This window comes from Chiloscyllium plagiosum, unplaced genomic scaffold (genome assembly GCF_037043375.1).
Source record: "Chiloscyllium plagiosum isolate Xiang-an unplaced genomic scaffold, Cpla_swu_hap1 HiC_scaffold_7, whole genome shotgun sequence".
In the NCBI taxonomy this organism is placed as follows: domain Eukaryota; kingdom Metazoa; phylum Chordata; class Chondrichthyes; order Orectolobiformes; family Hemiscylliidae; genus Chiloscyllium; species Chiloscyllium plagiosum.
In genome coordinates this window covers 121119505-121134713 of record NW_028270145.1, presented here as the reverse complement: position 1 = coordinate 121134713, position 15209 = coordinate 121119505, and the positions used below count along the sequence as shown (strand labels likewise).

The following is a 15209-nucleotide window of genomic DNA, read 5'->3' as shown; positions in this document are numbered from 1 at the left end:
ATCTGCAGTCCTCACTTTCACCCAAATGGAGTTTAATATCATTAAGTGTGAGGTCTTGCATTTTGGAAAGTCAAATCAAGGCAGGGGTTTCATGGTGAATGGTAGGGCCTTAAGGAGTGCAGTGGAATAGAGGGACTTTGGAGTTCAGGTGCACAGTTCTCTGAAAGTGGAGTCCCAGGTGGACAGGGCAGTGAAGAAAGCTTTTGGCACACTGGCCTTCATCAGTCAGGGCATTGAGTATAGAAGTTGGGAAGTTATGTTGCAGTTGTACAGGACATTGGTGAGGCTGCATTTGGTGTATTGTGTTCAGTTTTGGTCACCTTGCTAGGGGAAGGATATTATTAAACTGGAAAGAGTGCAGAGCAAATTTACAAGGATGTTGCCAGAACTCGATGGTCTAAGTTTTAGGAAGAGGTTGGACAAGCGAGGACTTTTTCTTTAGAACGTAGAAGACTGAGGGGGTACCTTGTAGAGATGTATAAGATCATGAGAGGCATGGAAAGGGTGAATGCACTCAGTCTTTTTCCCAAGGTTGGGGAATCGAGGACAAGAGGGCATCAGGTTAAGGTTAGACGGGAAAGAATAAAAAGGAACTTGAGGGGCAATGCTTTTACACAGAGGGTGGTGCACATATGGAATGAGCTGCCAATGGAAGTGGTTGAGGCGGGTACATTAACAACATTTAAGAGGCACTGGATAAATACATGGATAGGAAAGGATTAGAAGGATATGGGCCAAGTGCAGGGAAATGGGGTTAGTGTGGATGGACATTTTGGCCTGACTCCGTGATGTAGGACTGTATGACCTGGGCATCGCTGGCTGCACCAGCATTTATTGCCCATTCTTCTTGCCTTTGAGTAGATGGGGGTGAGCTGCCTTCTTGAACCGCTGCAGTCTGTGTTTAGGTTGACCCACAATGCCCCTTAGGGAGGCAATTCCAGGATTCAGACCCAGTGACACTGAAGGAACGGCGATACATTTTCAAGTCAGGATGGTGAGTGGCTTGGAGGGAAACATGAAGGGAGTGGGATTCCCATGAACCTACTGCCGTTCTAGATGGAAGTGGTTGTCAGCTTGAAAAATGCTGTCAGAAAAGCCTTTGTGAATTTCTGCAGTGCATCTTGTAGATGGGTACACACTGCTGCTGTCAGTGGTGGAGGGAGTGGATGTTTGTGGATGTGGTGCCAATCAAGTGGCTGCTTTGTCCTGGATGGTGTCGAGCTCCTTGAGTGTTGTTGGAGCTGCCCCCATCCAGGGCAAATGGGGAGTACTCCATCACACTCCTGACTTGCGACAGGATTTGGGGAGTCAGGAGGGGAGTTACTCGCCACAGTATTCCATGGGGTGGCACAGTGGCTCAGCGGTTAGCACTGCTGCCTCACAGCGCCTTTCATTCCTGATGAAGGGCTTTTCCCCAAACATCAATTTTCTTGCTCCTCGGATGCTGCCTGACCTGCTGTACTTTTCCAGCACCAATCTAATCTAGACTCTGATCTCCAACATCTGCAGTCCTCACTTTTGCCTCACAGCGCCAGAGACCTGGGTTTGATTCCACCCCTGGACAACTGTTTGTGTGGGGTTTGCACATTCTCCCTATGTCTGCATGGGTTTCCTCTGGGTGCTCCCGTTTCCACCCACAATCCAAAGATGTGTAAGTTAGGTGGAATGGCCGTGCTAAATTGCCCACCGTGTCCAAACATATGTGAATTAGCTGTGGGAAATGCAGGGTTCAGGGATAGGGTACAGGTTGGGATGCTCTTTGGAGGGATGGTGTGGACTTGATGGGCTGAATGGCCTGCTTCCATACTATAGGGATTCTATGAGTATTCCTAGCTTCTAACTTGCTCCTAGTATCCACTGTAATTATGTGCATGTCTTGTTTAATATGTGGTCAACGGTAATCTCCAGGATGTTGATCATGAGGAACTCAGTGATGGCAATGCTAATGGATGTCAAGGGGCTGGTTCAATTGTTTCTTATTGGAGATGATCTTTTTTGGTATTTGTGTAGTGCAATTATTACTTGTCACTTGTCAGCCCAAGCCTGGATATTGTCCAGATCCTGTTCCATTTGTACATGGTCTGCTTCAGTATCTGGGGGAGTGGTGAATGGTGTTGAATATTGTGCGGTCATCAGTGAACATGCTCATTCTGACGTTATGATGGAGTGAAGGTCTGAGTTGAAGCAACTGAAGATGGTTGGGCCTAGGACCCTGTCCTGAGGAATCCTGCAGAGTTCTTGGAGTTGAGATGACGAACATCCAGCAACCAAAACAATCTTCTTTTATGTCAAGTATGATTGCAACTGGGAGAGAGTTTTCCCTAATTCCCTTTGACTCCAGTTTGCTGGGGCTCCTTTGTGCTCCTCTCAGTTAAATGCAGTGTCGATGTTAAGGACCGGTCATTCTCACTTCTCTCCATTCCCTTGCCACTGCTGTCCCTTGCTGTTTCATTGCTCTACCCAAACAGATCCCATATAATATTCTTGAATATTTAGTTTTCAGTCTTGCTTTTAATGGAGTTGACTGGGCACAGGAACAATTACAATGCCAGTTGGAACAAAGTGATCCAAGCAAGAGCAGAGAAGATTAAACCAGTGAAAGGCCACCATTCAGTTTGGAAGATTTATATTCATCATGAACGGAGACAGGGAGCCAGGGAGCGGGTGGCTGCTCACTGAAAGAGGCTTATTGTCATTCCAGGGTCAGTGGTCAGAGTTGCTAAACCACTTCATTTGATTGTTACGACAGCAGCCACTGGAACTTATTAACCCTTAACTTCCCTCACCACGTGATTCACGTCAGTAATGTGTGGGAGTGTACCCCAGTGAGAGTCAGTGTGTGTGGGAGTATACCCCAGTGAGGGTCAGTGTGTGTGGGAGTGTACACCAGTGAAGGTCAGTGTGTGTGGGAGTGTACCCTAGTGGGAGTCAGTGTGTGTAGGACTGTACCCCAGTGAGGGTCAGTGTGTGTGTGGGAGTGTACCCCAGTGAGAGTCAGTATGTGTGGGACTGTACCCCAGTGAGGGTCAGTGTATATGGGACTGTACCCCAGTGAGAGTCAGTGTGTGTAGGACTGTACCCCATTGAGAGTCAGTGTGTGTGGGACTGTACCCCAGTAAGGGTCAGTGTGTGTGGGACTGTACCCCAGTGAGAGTCAGTGTGTGTAGGACTGTACCCCAGTGAGAGTCAGTGTGTGTGGGAGTGTACCCCAGTGAGAGTCAGTGTGCGTGGGACTGTACTCCAGTGAGGGTCAGTGTGTGTGGGACTGTACCCCAGTGAGAGTCAGTGTGTGGGGGAGTGTACCCCAGTGAGAGTCAGTGTGTGTGGGAGTGTACCCCAGTGAGGGTCAGTGTGTGTGGGAGTGTACCCCAGTGAGAGTCAGTGTGTGTGGGACTGTACCCCAGTGAGAGTCAGTGTGTGGGGGAGTGTACCCCAGTGAGAGTCAGTGTGTGTGGGAGTGTACCCCAGTGAGGGTCAGTGTGTGTGGGAGTGTCCCCCAGTGAGAGTCAGTGTGTGTGGGAGTGTCCCCCAGTGAGAGTCAGTGTGTGTGGGAGTGTACCCCAGTGAGAGTCAGTGTGTGTGGGACCCATACCCCAGTGAGAGTCAGTGTGTGTGGGACCCATAATACGATTGTAGCTTTGTGGACTGACATTATGAATGGATTATTTTTGGTTGTAAGTGAGGTCTGCAGATGCTGGAGATCAGAGTCGAGAGTGTGGTGCTGGAAAAGCACAGCAGGTCAGGTAGCATCCGAGGGGCAGGAGACGCGACGTTTCGGGCAAAAGTCCTTCATTGGGAATGTATTGAAAGGCTTTTGCCTGAAACGTTGATTTTTCTTCTCTGATTCTCCTTTTCCAGCACTGCACTCTCGACTCATTTTTGGGTGTGGTGATTAAATCTAGGTAACCAAATAATAAATGTATTTGAAATAACATTCTACCATGACCTAGCAGAATGCTGTAACAGGCTTGAGGAGCTGAGTAGCCCACTTCTGTTCTGAGTATTTCATTTCTTCTATGTGTTAAATTCATCTGGTGCTATTATTGGTCATGGGACTGACTTCCTGTGAAAGATGAATGTGCTTCTAATTTTACTGCTGTTAATTGTTCTGAAATTCGAGTGAATTGCAAGGATTTGCAGTTCCAGGAAGGAAATGAGCACAGCTGTGTTAGTAACATCTGGAGGAGGGAGCGGTGATAGTGACACATAGGGATGGGGGTTTTCATTGGTTTGAATGAGGGGCTTGATAGAGAATGTGCTGAAGCAGGGGACTGTCTGAAGGGTTTCAGTTTAGGGGTGGGTTTAATGGTTTGGGATCAGTTTAATGGGCTTGGATGAGAGGTTTGGGACAAAGGTGTCTGTTTTTGATGTGGGTTCAGGGTCCCCGGGAGGGGGTTAGGATGCTTTGTGTGGGTTCATAGATTTGTGGTGGATTGACTGGTTCAGGGTGGGATTAGAGGTTTTGGGCTGGGTTAAGGGGTTTGGGGTGGGATTGGGGTTTGGGGTGGGATTGGGGTTTGGGGTGGGTTTGGGGTTTGGGCTGGGTTAAGGGGTTTGGGGTGGGATTGGGGTTTGGGGTGGGATTGGGGTTTGGGGTGGGATTGGGGTTTGGGCTGGGTTAAGGGGTTTGGGGTGGGATTGGGGTTTGGGGTGGGATTGGGGTTTGGGGTGGGATTGGGGTTTGGGCTGGGTTAAGGGGTTTGGGGTGGGATTGGGGTTTGGGGTGGGATTGGGGTTTGAAGTGGGTTAAAGTTTGGGGTGTTCTTGCTGTGTTTTTGCTTTGATTCAAAAGTCACACTTGACTCGGCTTTGTCTTCACTCACCTGTACACATTAAACTTCATTTTCACGAGATTTGGTACTGAAGGGGTTAAACAATCTGTAGCAGAGATGAATTAGCTGTGATTGGTTACACTGTCTGTATCTGAGCGAATAGACGTCCAGTAACAATGGAAAAGTAAAGTTCTTTATCCACTTGTTCAGAGGGAGTGTGTGTGAGTGAGGGAGAGAGCGAGAAACGTGAGTGAATGAGTAATTAGGAGAGTTAGCAAGTTCTAGTCTGTAATGAGCCAGCCGTTGGCAGACAGAGACACAGCCTGCATTCTCTGCAGGGACTATATTTAAATCACATCTTTGAAGAGATTACGGGACTGTGCTAGGGACCAGGGAGATTTAATTAAAGTAAACCACTTTTTAAAAAAAACCCTTGTGGTAAACCAAGCAGACAGACTGCAGGCAAGTCAGGAGCCTGTTCACAGTGGAACATCGCTCTCTCTCTCTCTCTCTCTCTCTCTTTTCTGCCTATTGCTCTCCCTTACCCAAAGTCTTTGAAATGATGCTGTTTAACCATTCCCAATTCACTCAACTGTTGACTGACTTTTTTGCAGGTTTTTTTGAAGGAAGCTTTGGAACAGAAACTGGAGAAAGTTCGAGCAGAGGAGTTGCGGAGAGCAGCCATGGTCGTACGGGCTCATATCATGGGCTATCAGGCAAGGTTAGTGTTCACTATCGGTGGCACAGCAATCAGCACAGTCCACACACATTTACTCACACAGACACTCCCACACACACTGACTCTCACTGGGGTACAGTCCCACACACACTGACTCTCATTGGGGTACAGTCCCACACACACTGACTCTCACTGGGGTACAGCTCCCTCACACACTGACTCTCATTGGGGTACAGTCCCACACACACTGACCCTCACTGGGGTACAGTCCCACACACACTGACTCTCACTGGGGTACACTCCCACACACACTGACTCTCACTGGGGTACTCTCCCACACACACTGACTCTCATTGGGGTACAGACCCACACACACTGACTCTCATTGGGGTACAGTCCCACACACACTGACCCTCACTGGGGTACTCTCCCACACACACTGACTCTCATTGGGGTACAGACCCACACACACTGACTCTCATTGTGGTACAGTCCCACACACACTGACTCTCACTGGGATACAGTCCCACACACACTGACTCTCACTGGGGTCCAGTCCCACACACACTGACCCTCACTGGGGTACAGTCCCACACACACTGACCCTCACTGGGGTACAGTCCCACACACACTGACCCTCACTGGGGTACAGTCCCACACACACTGACCCTCACTGGGGTACAGTCCCACACACACTGACTCTCACTGGGATACAGTCCCACACACACTGTCTCTCACTGGGATACAGTCCTACACACACTGACCCTCACTGGATACAGTCCTACACACACTGACCCTCATTGGGGTACACTCCCACACACACTGACCCGCGCTGGCATACAGTCCGACACACAGCGATTCTCACTGAGGTACAGTCCCATATACGCTGACTCACTCTGGAGGTACAGACCAACACATACTGATTCTCACTGGGGTCTGTGAGTGCGACTGTATCCCAGTGTGAGTCAGTTTTTGTGTGGGTCCCATACCCCAGTATGAGTCAGTGTGTGTGGGAGTGTACCCCAGTGAGGGTCAGTGTGTGTGGGACTGTACCCCAGTGAGTGTCAGTGTGTGTGTGGGAATGTACCCCAGTGAGTGTCAGTGTGTGTGTGGGAGTGTACCCCAGTGAGAGTCAGTGTGTGTGTGGGAGTGTACCCCAGTGAGAGTCAGTGTGTGTGTGGGAGTGTACCCCAGTGAGAGTCAGTGTGTGTGGGACTGTACCCCAATGAGAGTCAATGTGTGTGTGGGAATTGGGGAATATTTCAGGCTCATGCCGAAACATCCATTCTCCTGTTCCCTGGATGCTGCCTGACCTGCTGCACTTTCCCAGCAACACATTTTTAGCTCTGATCTCCAGCATCTGCAGTCCTCACTTTCTACCCCAGTGAGGGTCAGTGTGTGTGGGAGTGTACCCCAGTGTGATTCAGTTTGTGTGGGACCGCATAGTCTCTCACTGGGGTACAGTCCCACACACACTGACTCTCACTGGGGTACAGTCCCACACACACTGACTCTCCTTGGGGTACAGTCCCACACACACTGACTCTCCTTGGGGTACAGTCCCACACACACACTGACTCTCACTGGGGTACAGTCCCACACACACACTGACTCTCACTGGGGTACACTCCCACACACACACTGACTCTCACTGGGGTACACTCCCACACACACATTGACTCTCACTGGGGTACACTCCCACACACACTGACTCTCACTGGGATACAGTCACACACACACTGACCCTCACTGGGGTACACTTCCACACACACTGACCCTCACTGGGGTACAGTCCCACACACACTGACCCTCACTGGGGTACAGTCCCACACACACTGACCCTCACTGGGGTACACTCCCACACACACTGACCCTCACTGGGGTACACTCCCACACACACTGACTCTCACTGGGGTACACTCCCACACAAACTGACCCTCACTGGGGTATACTCCCACACAGACTGACCCTCACTGGGATACAGTCCCGCACGCACTGACCCTCACTGGGGTACACTCCCACACACACTGACCCTCACTGGGGTACACTCCCACACACACTGACCCTCACTGGGGTACACTCCCACACACACTGACTCTCACTGGTCTGTTGTTAGAGCAATATCCAGAGGGCCAGGCTCCTACTTTTGTGAAATTAAATCAAATCTGACTGTGGCTGCTATTTGAACTAATAAATGTGGAATGAAATGGTCATCACAGAGCTCACGTTTGCTGTACTGATAGTGTCCCTCTCTTTGGCCCAGTGCCCTATGGTTTAGTTTTACCTGCCGCAGAAGTGTGTCATAGCATCTGTGAACAGGTTGTTTAGGAAATGCCTGTGAAAGTCATCTCTGTGATAGTGACGATAAAACTTCCACTGACGTCTATAAACCTGTCCGGTTCACCGATATCCGTAACCGATCTGGCCTACATGTGACTCCAGCCCCACAATAATGTGAGTGATTCTGAACTACCCTCGGGGCAATTAGGGATGGGCAACAAATGTTGGCCCAGGGAGCTACCACCCACGTGCTGTGAAAAGGTGTAAATCAATGTGCAAGTGTCTCATTGCACTGTCTCCTGTCAGTGTCTTGTCTCTCTCCTGTCTGGGCTGTAGGAGACACTACCGCAAGGTTCTGGCAAGCTTACTGATCATTCAGAAGAATTACCGAGCTCACTTCTGGAGAAAAGTCTTCTTACGTTTGCGCTCAGCAGCAATTGTTTTCCAGAAACATCGCAGAGGGCAGCTCGCACGCCGTGTGTTCCTGCAGCTGAAAGCAAAAAAGCAGCTGTTAGAGGAGCAACAGCAAGAACTGGAAGAACAGAGAAGGAGAGATGAGGAGAACAGACTGGACTGGCAAGAGGAGAACCAAGGGCAGCTGGCCGAGGAGGAGAACTTGCAGCAAGTGGATGAAGTAAGGTATGGAGTTTCCTGCTGTTCAAACACACTACAATGTAATACAGCCCATTGAGAACAGGAAGAATAACACAAGGTACTTCATACCAACATTATCAACAAAATTTGATGCTGAACAACAAGAATACTCAATGCTTGGTCACAGAGGTTGGTTCTAAGGAGTGTTTTAAAGGGGAAAGAGAGGTCAAGGTGGAGGGGTTAAGGGAGGGAATTCCTGAGCTCTGGGCCAGGGTAGCTGAAGGGATGGCCTCCAAATGGTGGAGCAGCCGGAATTGGGGAATATTTAAGATACTGACATCGGTGGAGTGTAGCGATAGGACCAAAACAATGTCGGAGCAGAAGATCCTTCAGCCTATCAATGCTCAGCCTTTCAACGTTAGTAAATCTTTCCTGAGGTAAGGGGCCCAAAACCATTTGTTGTATTCCAGCTGTGGACTGACTAGTGCGAGGACAGTTTTAGCAAAACCGTGCAGCTTCTGTACTCCGTTTCTTTTGAATTAAAAGCCAGCATTCCATGTGCCTTGTCTGTTGCCCACTATTGTCAGCTAGGTTTTTCTGATTTATGCATGAGGAATCAGTATCACGCTGTGCTCTAGCTTTCTGCAGTCTTTCATCATTTAAATAATATTCACCTCCTCTAAACTTCCTGCCAATGTGCATTATTTTACATTTCTCCACATTATACACCATTTGTCAAGTTTCTGCCCACTTGCTTAACCATAATCATGGCCCCAGCAGTGTTTCCTCTGGCCCTCCATTACTTACAGGTTGCCATCCTAAAAATGCCCCCCTTATTTCAAATCTGTCTGCTATTAGTTAGTCAATCCTCTATCCATACTAACACACGACCTTTGACACCATGGGCCCTTAAGAAAACTAATGTATGATATCTTATCAAGCATCTTCTGAAAATTACTAGCAAGTACATTGACTATTTCCCCTTTATCATACCCTGCTTGTGATCTTAACAAAATTCTAACAAATGTGTCAGGCAATAGTTTCCCTTCATGAAGCCATGCTGCTTCTGCTTGACTATATCATGTACTTTGGAGATTGTGGTGCAGGTGATCACAGAGATAGGGAGGGGTGAGGTATACGAGGTTGAGAATTTCAAAACCAAGCTATTGTATTACCAAGGGTCAATGTAGATCAACTAGTGACAGAGAAATAAGAGTTAATGTGAATTAAGATGAGGGCAGTAGAGATTTGGATGATCTTGAGTTTACAGGTGAATTAAAGAGCAGCCAGGAGTGAGTTGCAAAGTGACTGATGGGAATGAAGGTGAGATAGGGGCTTCAGCAATGGATGAAGATGAGATGGGGCAGCGTCAGGTGATGTTTCAGCGGTTACCACAGGCCGTCTCAGTGAAAGGACAGATATGGGGTTGGAATCTTGTTCTTTCTTACAATAAATTTTTCCTTTTCTTTCCATGCAGATGTCATGAAAGGCAGGAAGTACCATTATCACCCAACCAGGTAACGGGCTGTCTGCTTCTCATTCCTCTAGATGCACCATCTCAATGTGGTCTTTTGCCTGTTTGATGGTAATTAGAGATTGATTAGGAAGTGCACAGACCATACTCTTACCTGACCCCTTCTCTTCCTGATCTCCTCTCCTCTCCCTGGCCTCCCCCTTCCCCTTGCCCATAAACATGTCTCTGGCCCCGCGAGCTTCTCTCTTTCTGACACTTCCTCTGCCCTACCCAACTCTCTTTCCCTTCACCCTCCCTTCTAGTCTTCAGTGCTCTTGGTCCACCCTCTCCCTTGTGTTGACTTACCAATTAACTCCCTATAATCTTTAGGCACTTAGTGATGTAGAGGTATTGTCACTAAACTAGTCATCCAGAACCCTTGGTTAATGTCCCGGGGTTCAAATACTAACCATACCAGCTGGTGGAATTTAGATTCAATTAATAAATCTGGAATTGAAAGCTAGCCTTAATAATGGTAACCATAAAACTATCATTATTTTAAAACCCCACCTGGTTCACCTAATGTACTTTGGGGAAGGAAATAGGCCATCCTTACCTGGTCTGGCAGATGTTTTTGACTCTTAACTGCTCTCTACAATGGCTCCAGTAGGAGATGCGAGGTACAGAACCAGGGGTCACAGTTTCAGGATATGAGATAAGCTATTTAGAACAGAGATGAGGAGAACTTTCTTACCAAGAGACTGGGGAGCCTGTGGAATTCACTGTCACAGAAAATGGTTGAGGTGAAAACATTGAATGTTTTCAAGAAAGAATTTGATATAGTTCTTATGGCTAAAGGGATCGAAGAGTTTAGGGAGAAAGTGAGAACAGGGGCTTGCATTAGATTAACAGCCATAATCATACAGAATGGTAGAGCAGACCTGAAGGGCCGAATGGCCTCCTACTTCTCCTATTTTCTGTGTTTCGGTGTAACTATGGGCAGGTAATAAATGCTGACCAAGCCAGCAGCACCCAAATCTCTTGAATTTTTTAAAACCTCCCCCCTCTGTGATGCTGAGACTCAGGGTGGGTGCTGCACTGGCAGCTACCATGCCTTCTCTATGATGCTGATTTTCAGTCGAGCTGCTAGCCTTGGATTGTTCCAAAAGGGGCAGGGGATTCGCCCCAGTCTGATCAACTAACCGGGCAACACTTGATGTAATGGACCTTCCTGAGAAGTGATGATGTGGGATTCTCACTGGATCTCCACCCCCGCCATCACCTTCACACGCTCCTGGTCCAGGTCTGTGCACTGAGCTCAATATTGCAGTTGGAAGGTTTTGCAAACTGGATTATTAATGTTGTGTTTTGTGTCCTTTCTTCAGCTGAATGAAGGGATTGTGTTGGTGGAGGAGGAGAATGATGTCGAGGAGCTGTCGGATTTGGCACAGGCAGAAAGGAAACAGATTCAGGAGATAGTGCGTCTCGAGCATGAAATCCAACGGTTGCAGAATGGGAGGGGATTGAGCTGTGGGAGTCCCATCTGTGCTCTATCCCTGAGGGAGATGGAGAGCCAGCGTAAGGAGGAGATAAGACGCTTAGAGAAGGAAGCCTCCAGGGTGGCACAGGAATTCTTGGAGCTGCTGAACTTTGGAGGGTTGGATGAGAGTGGCCGGAGTCTATCCAGTAGGGACAATCTCCACAGCAATAGCTCCTCTGGGCAGTATCCTGAGCAAGAGCTGGACAAGGAATTTCAAACTGCTGAGGAGATGTCAACAGTGACCTGTACAGGTCAGACTGATGGATCAGCGAGTGAAGTGCAGGATAATGTGTACATGAACTTACCTTTATCCAGTGAAACACCAGAGGAGAGAGATACTTCCCAGGATGGGGGAAGCAGGAAACAGAGTCTGAAGTGGGAGAGTGAGGAAATTGCAAACACTGGGTCTGCCTCTCTCTACACAACTGACATTGAAGAACCAATTTACAATCTTCCCCCTGACGTTGAGTCAGATTATGATCATGATGAGTTTGATGATCCAGTCACAAGTCAGTCACAAGACAGTTTGAAAATATCCAGCTTTAATCCCAGGAGCGTGGGGATGTATCATTGCAGTAGTGACTCGGTGAGATACTGACTTACAAAAAAAAATCATTGCAGCTCTGCAGGCTTCAGTCTTCATTAGGAACAGAGAGGTTGCTACACATTCAGCAAGACAGAGCAGTGTTTGTAGGGAATGGGAGTCATAACGCAGTGACTTGGTTTAGAACGAACTGCATTTCATGGTGCCAATACACCCTCACAGAGCCTGAACCCCCTCACAGACTCGTACCCTCTCACAGAACCTATACCCTCTCACAGAACCTATACCCCTCCCAGACCCCAATCTCTGTTTCAAAGGATCTGAGTTTGCAGTGAATGTGAGGTGATATAACAAGATGGAATAAAGAGAAGGTCATTCAGCCCCTCAAGACTGTTCCAGCATTCAGTTAGATTGCGATTATAGAATCCCTCCAGTGTGGAAACAGGCCCTTCGGCCCAACAAGTCCACATCGACCCTCCGAGGAGTAACCCATCCAGACCAATTCCCCTACCCTATTACTCTACATTTACCCCTGACTAATGCACCTAGCCTTACACATCTCTGAACACTATGTGTAATTTATCATGGCCAATTCACCTAACCTCCATATCTTTAGACTGGGAGGAAACTGGAGCACCCAGGGGAAACACAGGGAGAATGTGCAAACTCCACACAGCCAGTTGCCTGAGGGTGGTCCCTGGTGCTGTGAGGTAGCAGTGTTGACCATTGAGCCACCCTGCCCCACTATTGATTGGTATTGGTTGATCTGAATCTTGACTGCATTCATAATCTTGACTGGAACCCTTCCATTATTTGGCCGCATCTGGAGTATTGTGTGCAGTTTTGGTCGCCATACTATAGGAAGGATGTGGAGGCACTGGAACGGGTGCAGAGGAGGTTTACCAGGATGTTGCCTGGTATGGTAGAAAGATCGTATGAGGAAAGGCTGAGGCACTTGGGGTTGTTTTCATTGGAGAAAAGAAGGTTTGGGGTGACTTGATAGAGGCGTACAAGATGATTAGGGGTTTAGATAGGGTCGACAGTGAGAATCTTTTTCCACGTATGGAGTCAGCTATTACAAGGGGGCATAGCTTTAAATTAAGGGGGGGTAGGTATAGGACAGATGTTAGGGGTAGGTTCTTTACTCAGCGAGTTGTGAGTTCATGGAATGCCCTGCCAGTAGCAGTGGTGGACTCTCCCTCATTATGGGCATTTAAGTGGGCATTGGATAGGCATATGGAGGATAGTGGGCTAGTGTAGGTTAGGTAGGCTTGGATCGGCGCAACATCGAGGGCCGAAGGGCCTGTACTGCGCTGTATTCTTCTATGTTCTATGTAAATGCACTCCTGTTTGTGTGGGGAAGTATTTTCTGACTTAACACCTGACCCTGACCTGAATGTTCAGGTTTTGTCCTTGTTCTCGAACCCCCTGTCCTCAAGAGGGGATGATTTCTTCCTGTCCATTAACAGAGTAAGAGCAGCGCAGGGCAGATTCCAAACAGAATCAGAAAACAATCTTCCGGGGCTAAAGGAACACTGGTCTTCATATCCAGATGTCCAGAATACAAGGGGATCGAATATGTTCAGCTGTCCAAAGCTCTGGTTAAACCACACCCCAACCAGGCCACTAGAGGGCAGTGCAGGGACACACCCGACCGGGCCATTGAGACCTCCCTTATGAATATTCTGATCCCATCATTTATTAGAACATGTCCACCTCCTTTTCTTTCTTGTCTTTTTCTCTTCAATATCCCACTTTCCCCCCATGCCCTTTGCTCCCTTTAGACGTTATAATGATATTTAATTCCACCTTGTAAACATTCAGTGTTTGACCTCAATGGCTTTCTATGACAGAGAATCCCACAAATTTGCTACTCTCTGAGTGAAGACACTTCTCCTCATCTGATTCCTAAATGGCCAACCCCATGGCGTTAAGCTATGATACCCTAGTTCTGTACTCCTCAGTCATCACCAACGTCCTTCCTGCATTTACTCTGTTTTGTTATGTTAGTATTTTATAGGTCTCCCCCCGCCCATCATTTTTTTAAACTCCAGTGAATATAGTCGTAACTGATACAGTTTCTCTTCATACGCCAGTCTTCCCATCTGGTTAAAGTAAATTTGCAAACAATTTTCCTACTCGTTCCTCAATTTGACCCAAATATCTGGATACTCACTCTGTCTCAGGCTTACTCTGGTGAAGTCTCCCTCACTCGGACTGCGTGGTTCACTCTGATCGGATGAGGATAGGGAGGTGGAGAGGATTGAGAGAGAATTCTATAACTTAGGTCCATGCAACTAATGACAAAGTGATTAATATCAGGAAGTGTTAGAGAACCAGAATCAGCGGAGGTTATAGGGCAAAAGGGGATTACAGAGACAGGGAAGGGTGAGGCCACAGAGGAATTTGTAAACAAAGATGAAAGATTTTAACTCATGTTGTTGCTTTACCAGGTTTGGATGACATTTGGTAACATTTGGTATGCTTTCCTTTATTGGTCAGAGTATTGAGTACAGGAGTTGGGAGGTCATGTTGTGGCTGTACAGGACATTGGTTAGGCCACTGTTGGAATATTGCGTGCAATTTTGGTCTCCTTCCTATCAGAAAGGTATTAAACTTCAAAGGGTTCAGAAAAGATTTCCAAGGATGTTGCCAGGATTGGAGGGTTTTCCCTGGAGCATCAGAGGCCGAGGGGTGACTTCATAGAGGTTTATAAAATCACGAGGGGCATGGATAGGGTAAATAGAAAAGTCTTTTCCCTGGGGTGGGGAAGTCCAGAATTAGAGGGCATAGGTTTAGGGTGAGAGGGGAAAGATATAAAAAAGACCTAAGGGGCAACTTTTTCATGCAGAGGATGGTACGTGTATGGAATGAGCTGCCAGAGGAAGTGGTGGACGCTGGTACAATTACAACATTTAAAAAGCATTTGGATGGGTATATGAATAGGAAGGGTTTGGTGGGATATGGGACAAGTGATGGCAAATGTAACTAGATTAATTTAGGGTATTTAGTCAGCATGGACGAGTTGGACTGAAGGGTCTGTTTCCGTCCTGTACGGCTATATAAAATGTTTCTTTGAAGGGTAAATTAAACAAATGTTTAACTAATTTGTTAGAGTTCTTCAAAGGCGTAACAAGCAATGTGGATAATGGGGATCCTGGAGATATACAGAATAACCTTAATTATCTGAACATCAATTATCTGAATTTAAGATTATCCAAATAAGATCTCAAGCTCCCGTTAAAAATGCCATCCATTATCAGAACAATCCGTTACCCAAACTCAGTTATCTGAACAAAGTACTCCCTTCGTCTCGTCCGGATAATCGAGGTTGTTTTGTAGTGTAC

The 15209-nt window shown here is 47.5% G+C and overlaps 1 protein-coding gene across 3 annotated transcripts in view; it reads left to right on the top strand.

Moving 5' to 3' along the window:
* Positions 1–15209, top strand: part of myo10l3 (myosin X, like 3) — a 234138-nt gene that overhangs the window by 116870 nt on the left and 102059 nt on the right. For all 3 annotated transcript variants that reach the window (XM_043694412.2, XM_087989442.1, XM_087989443.1), the window contains 4 exons: positions 5387–5493; positions 8068–8370; positions 9803–9842; positions 11164–11904. In XM_043694412.2, the coding sequence (XP_043550347.1) occupies positions 5387–5493; positions 8068–8370; positions 9803–9842; positions 11164–11904 (1191 nt within the window). The remainder of the gene's footprint in view (positions 1–5386; positions 5494–8067; positions 8371–9802; positions 9843–11163; positions 11905–15209) is intronic.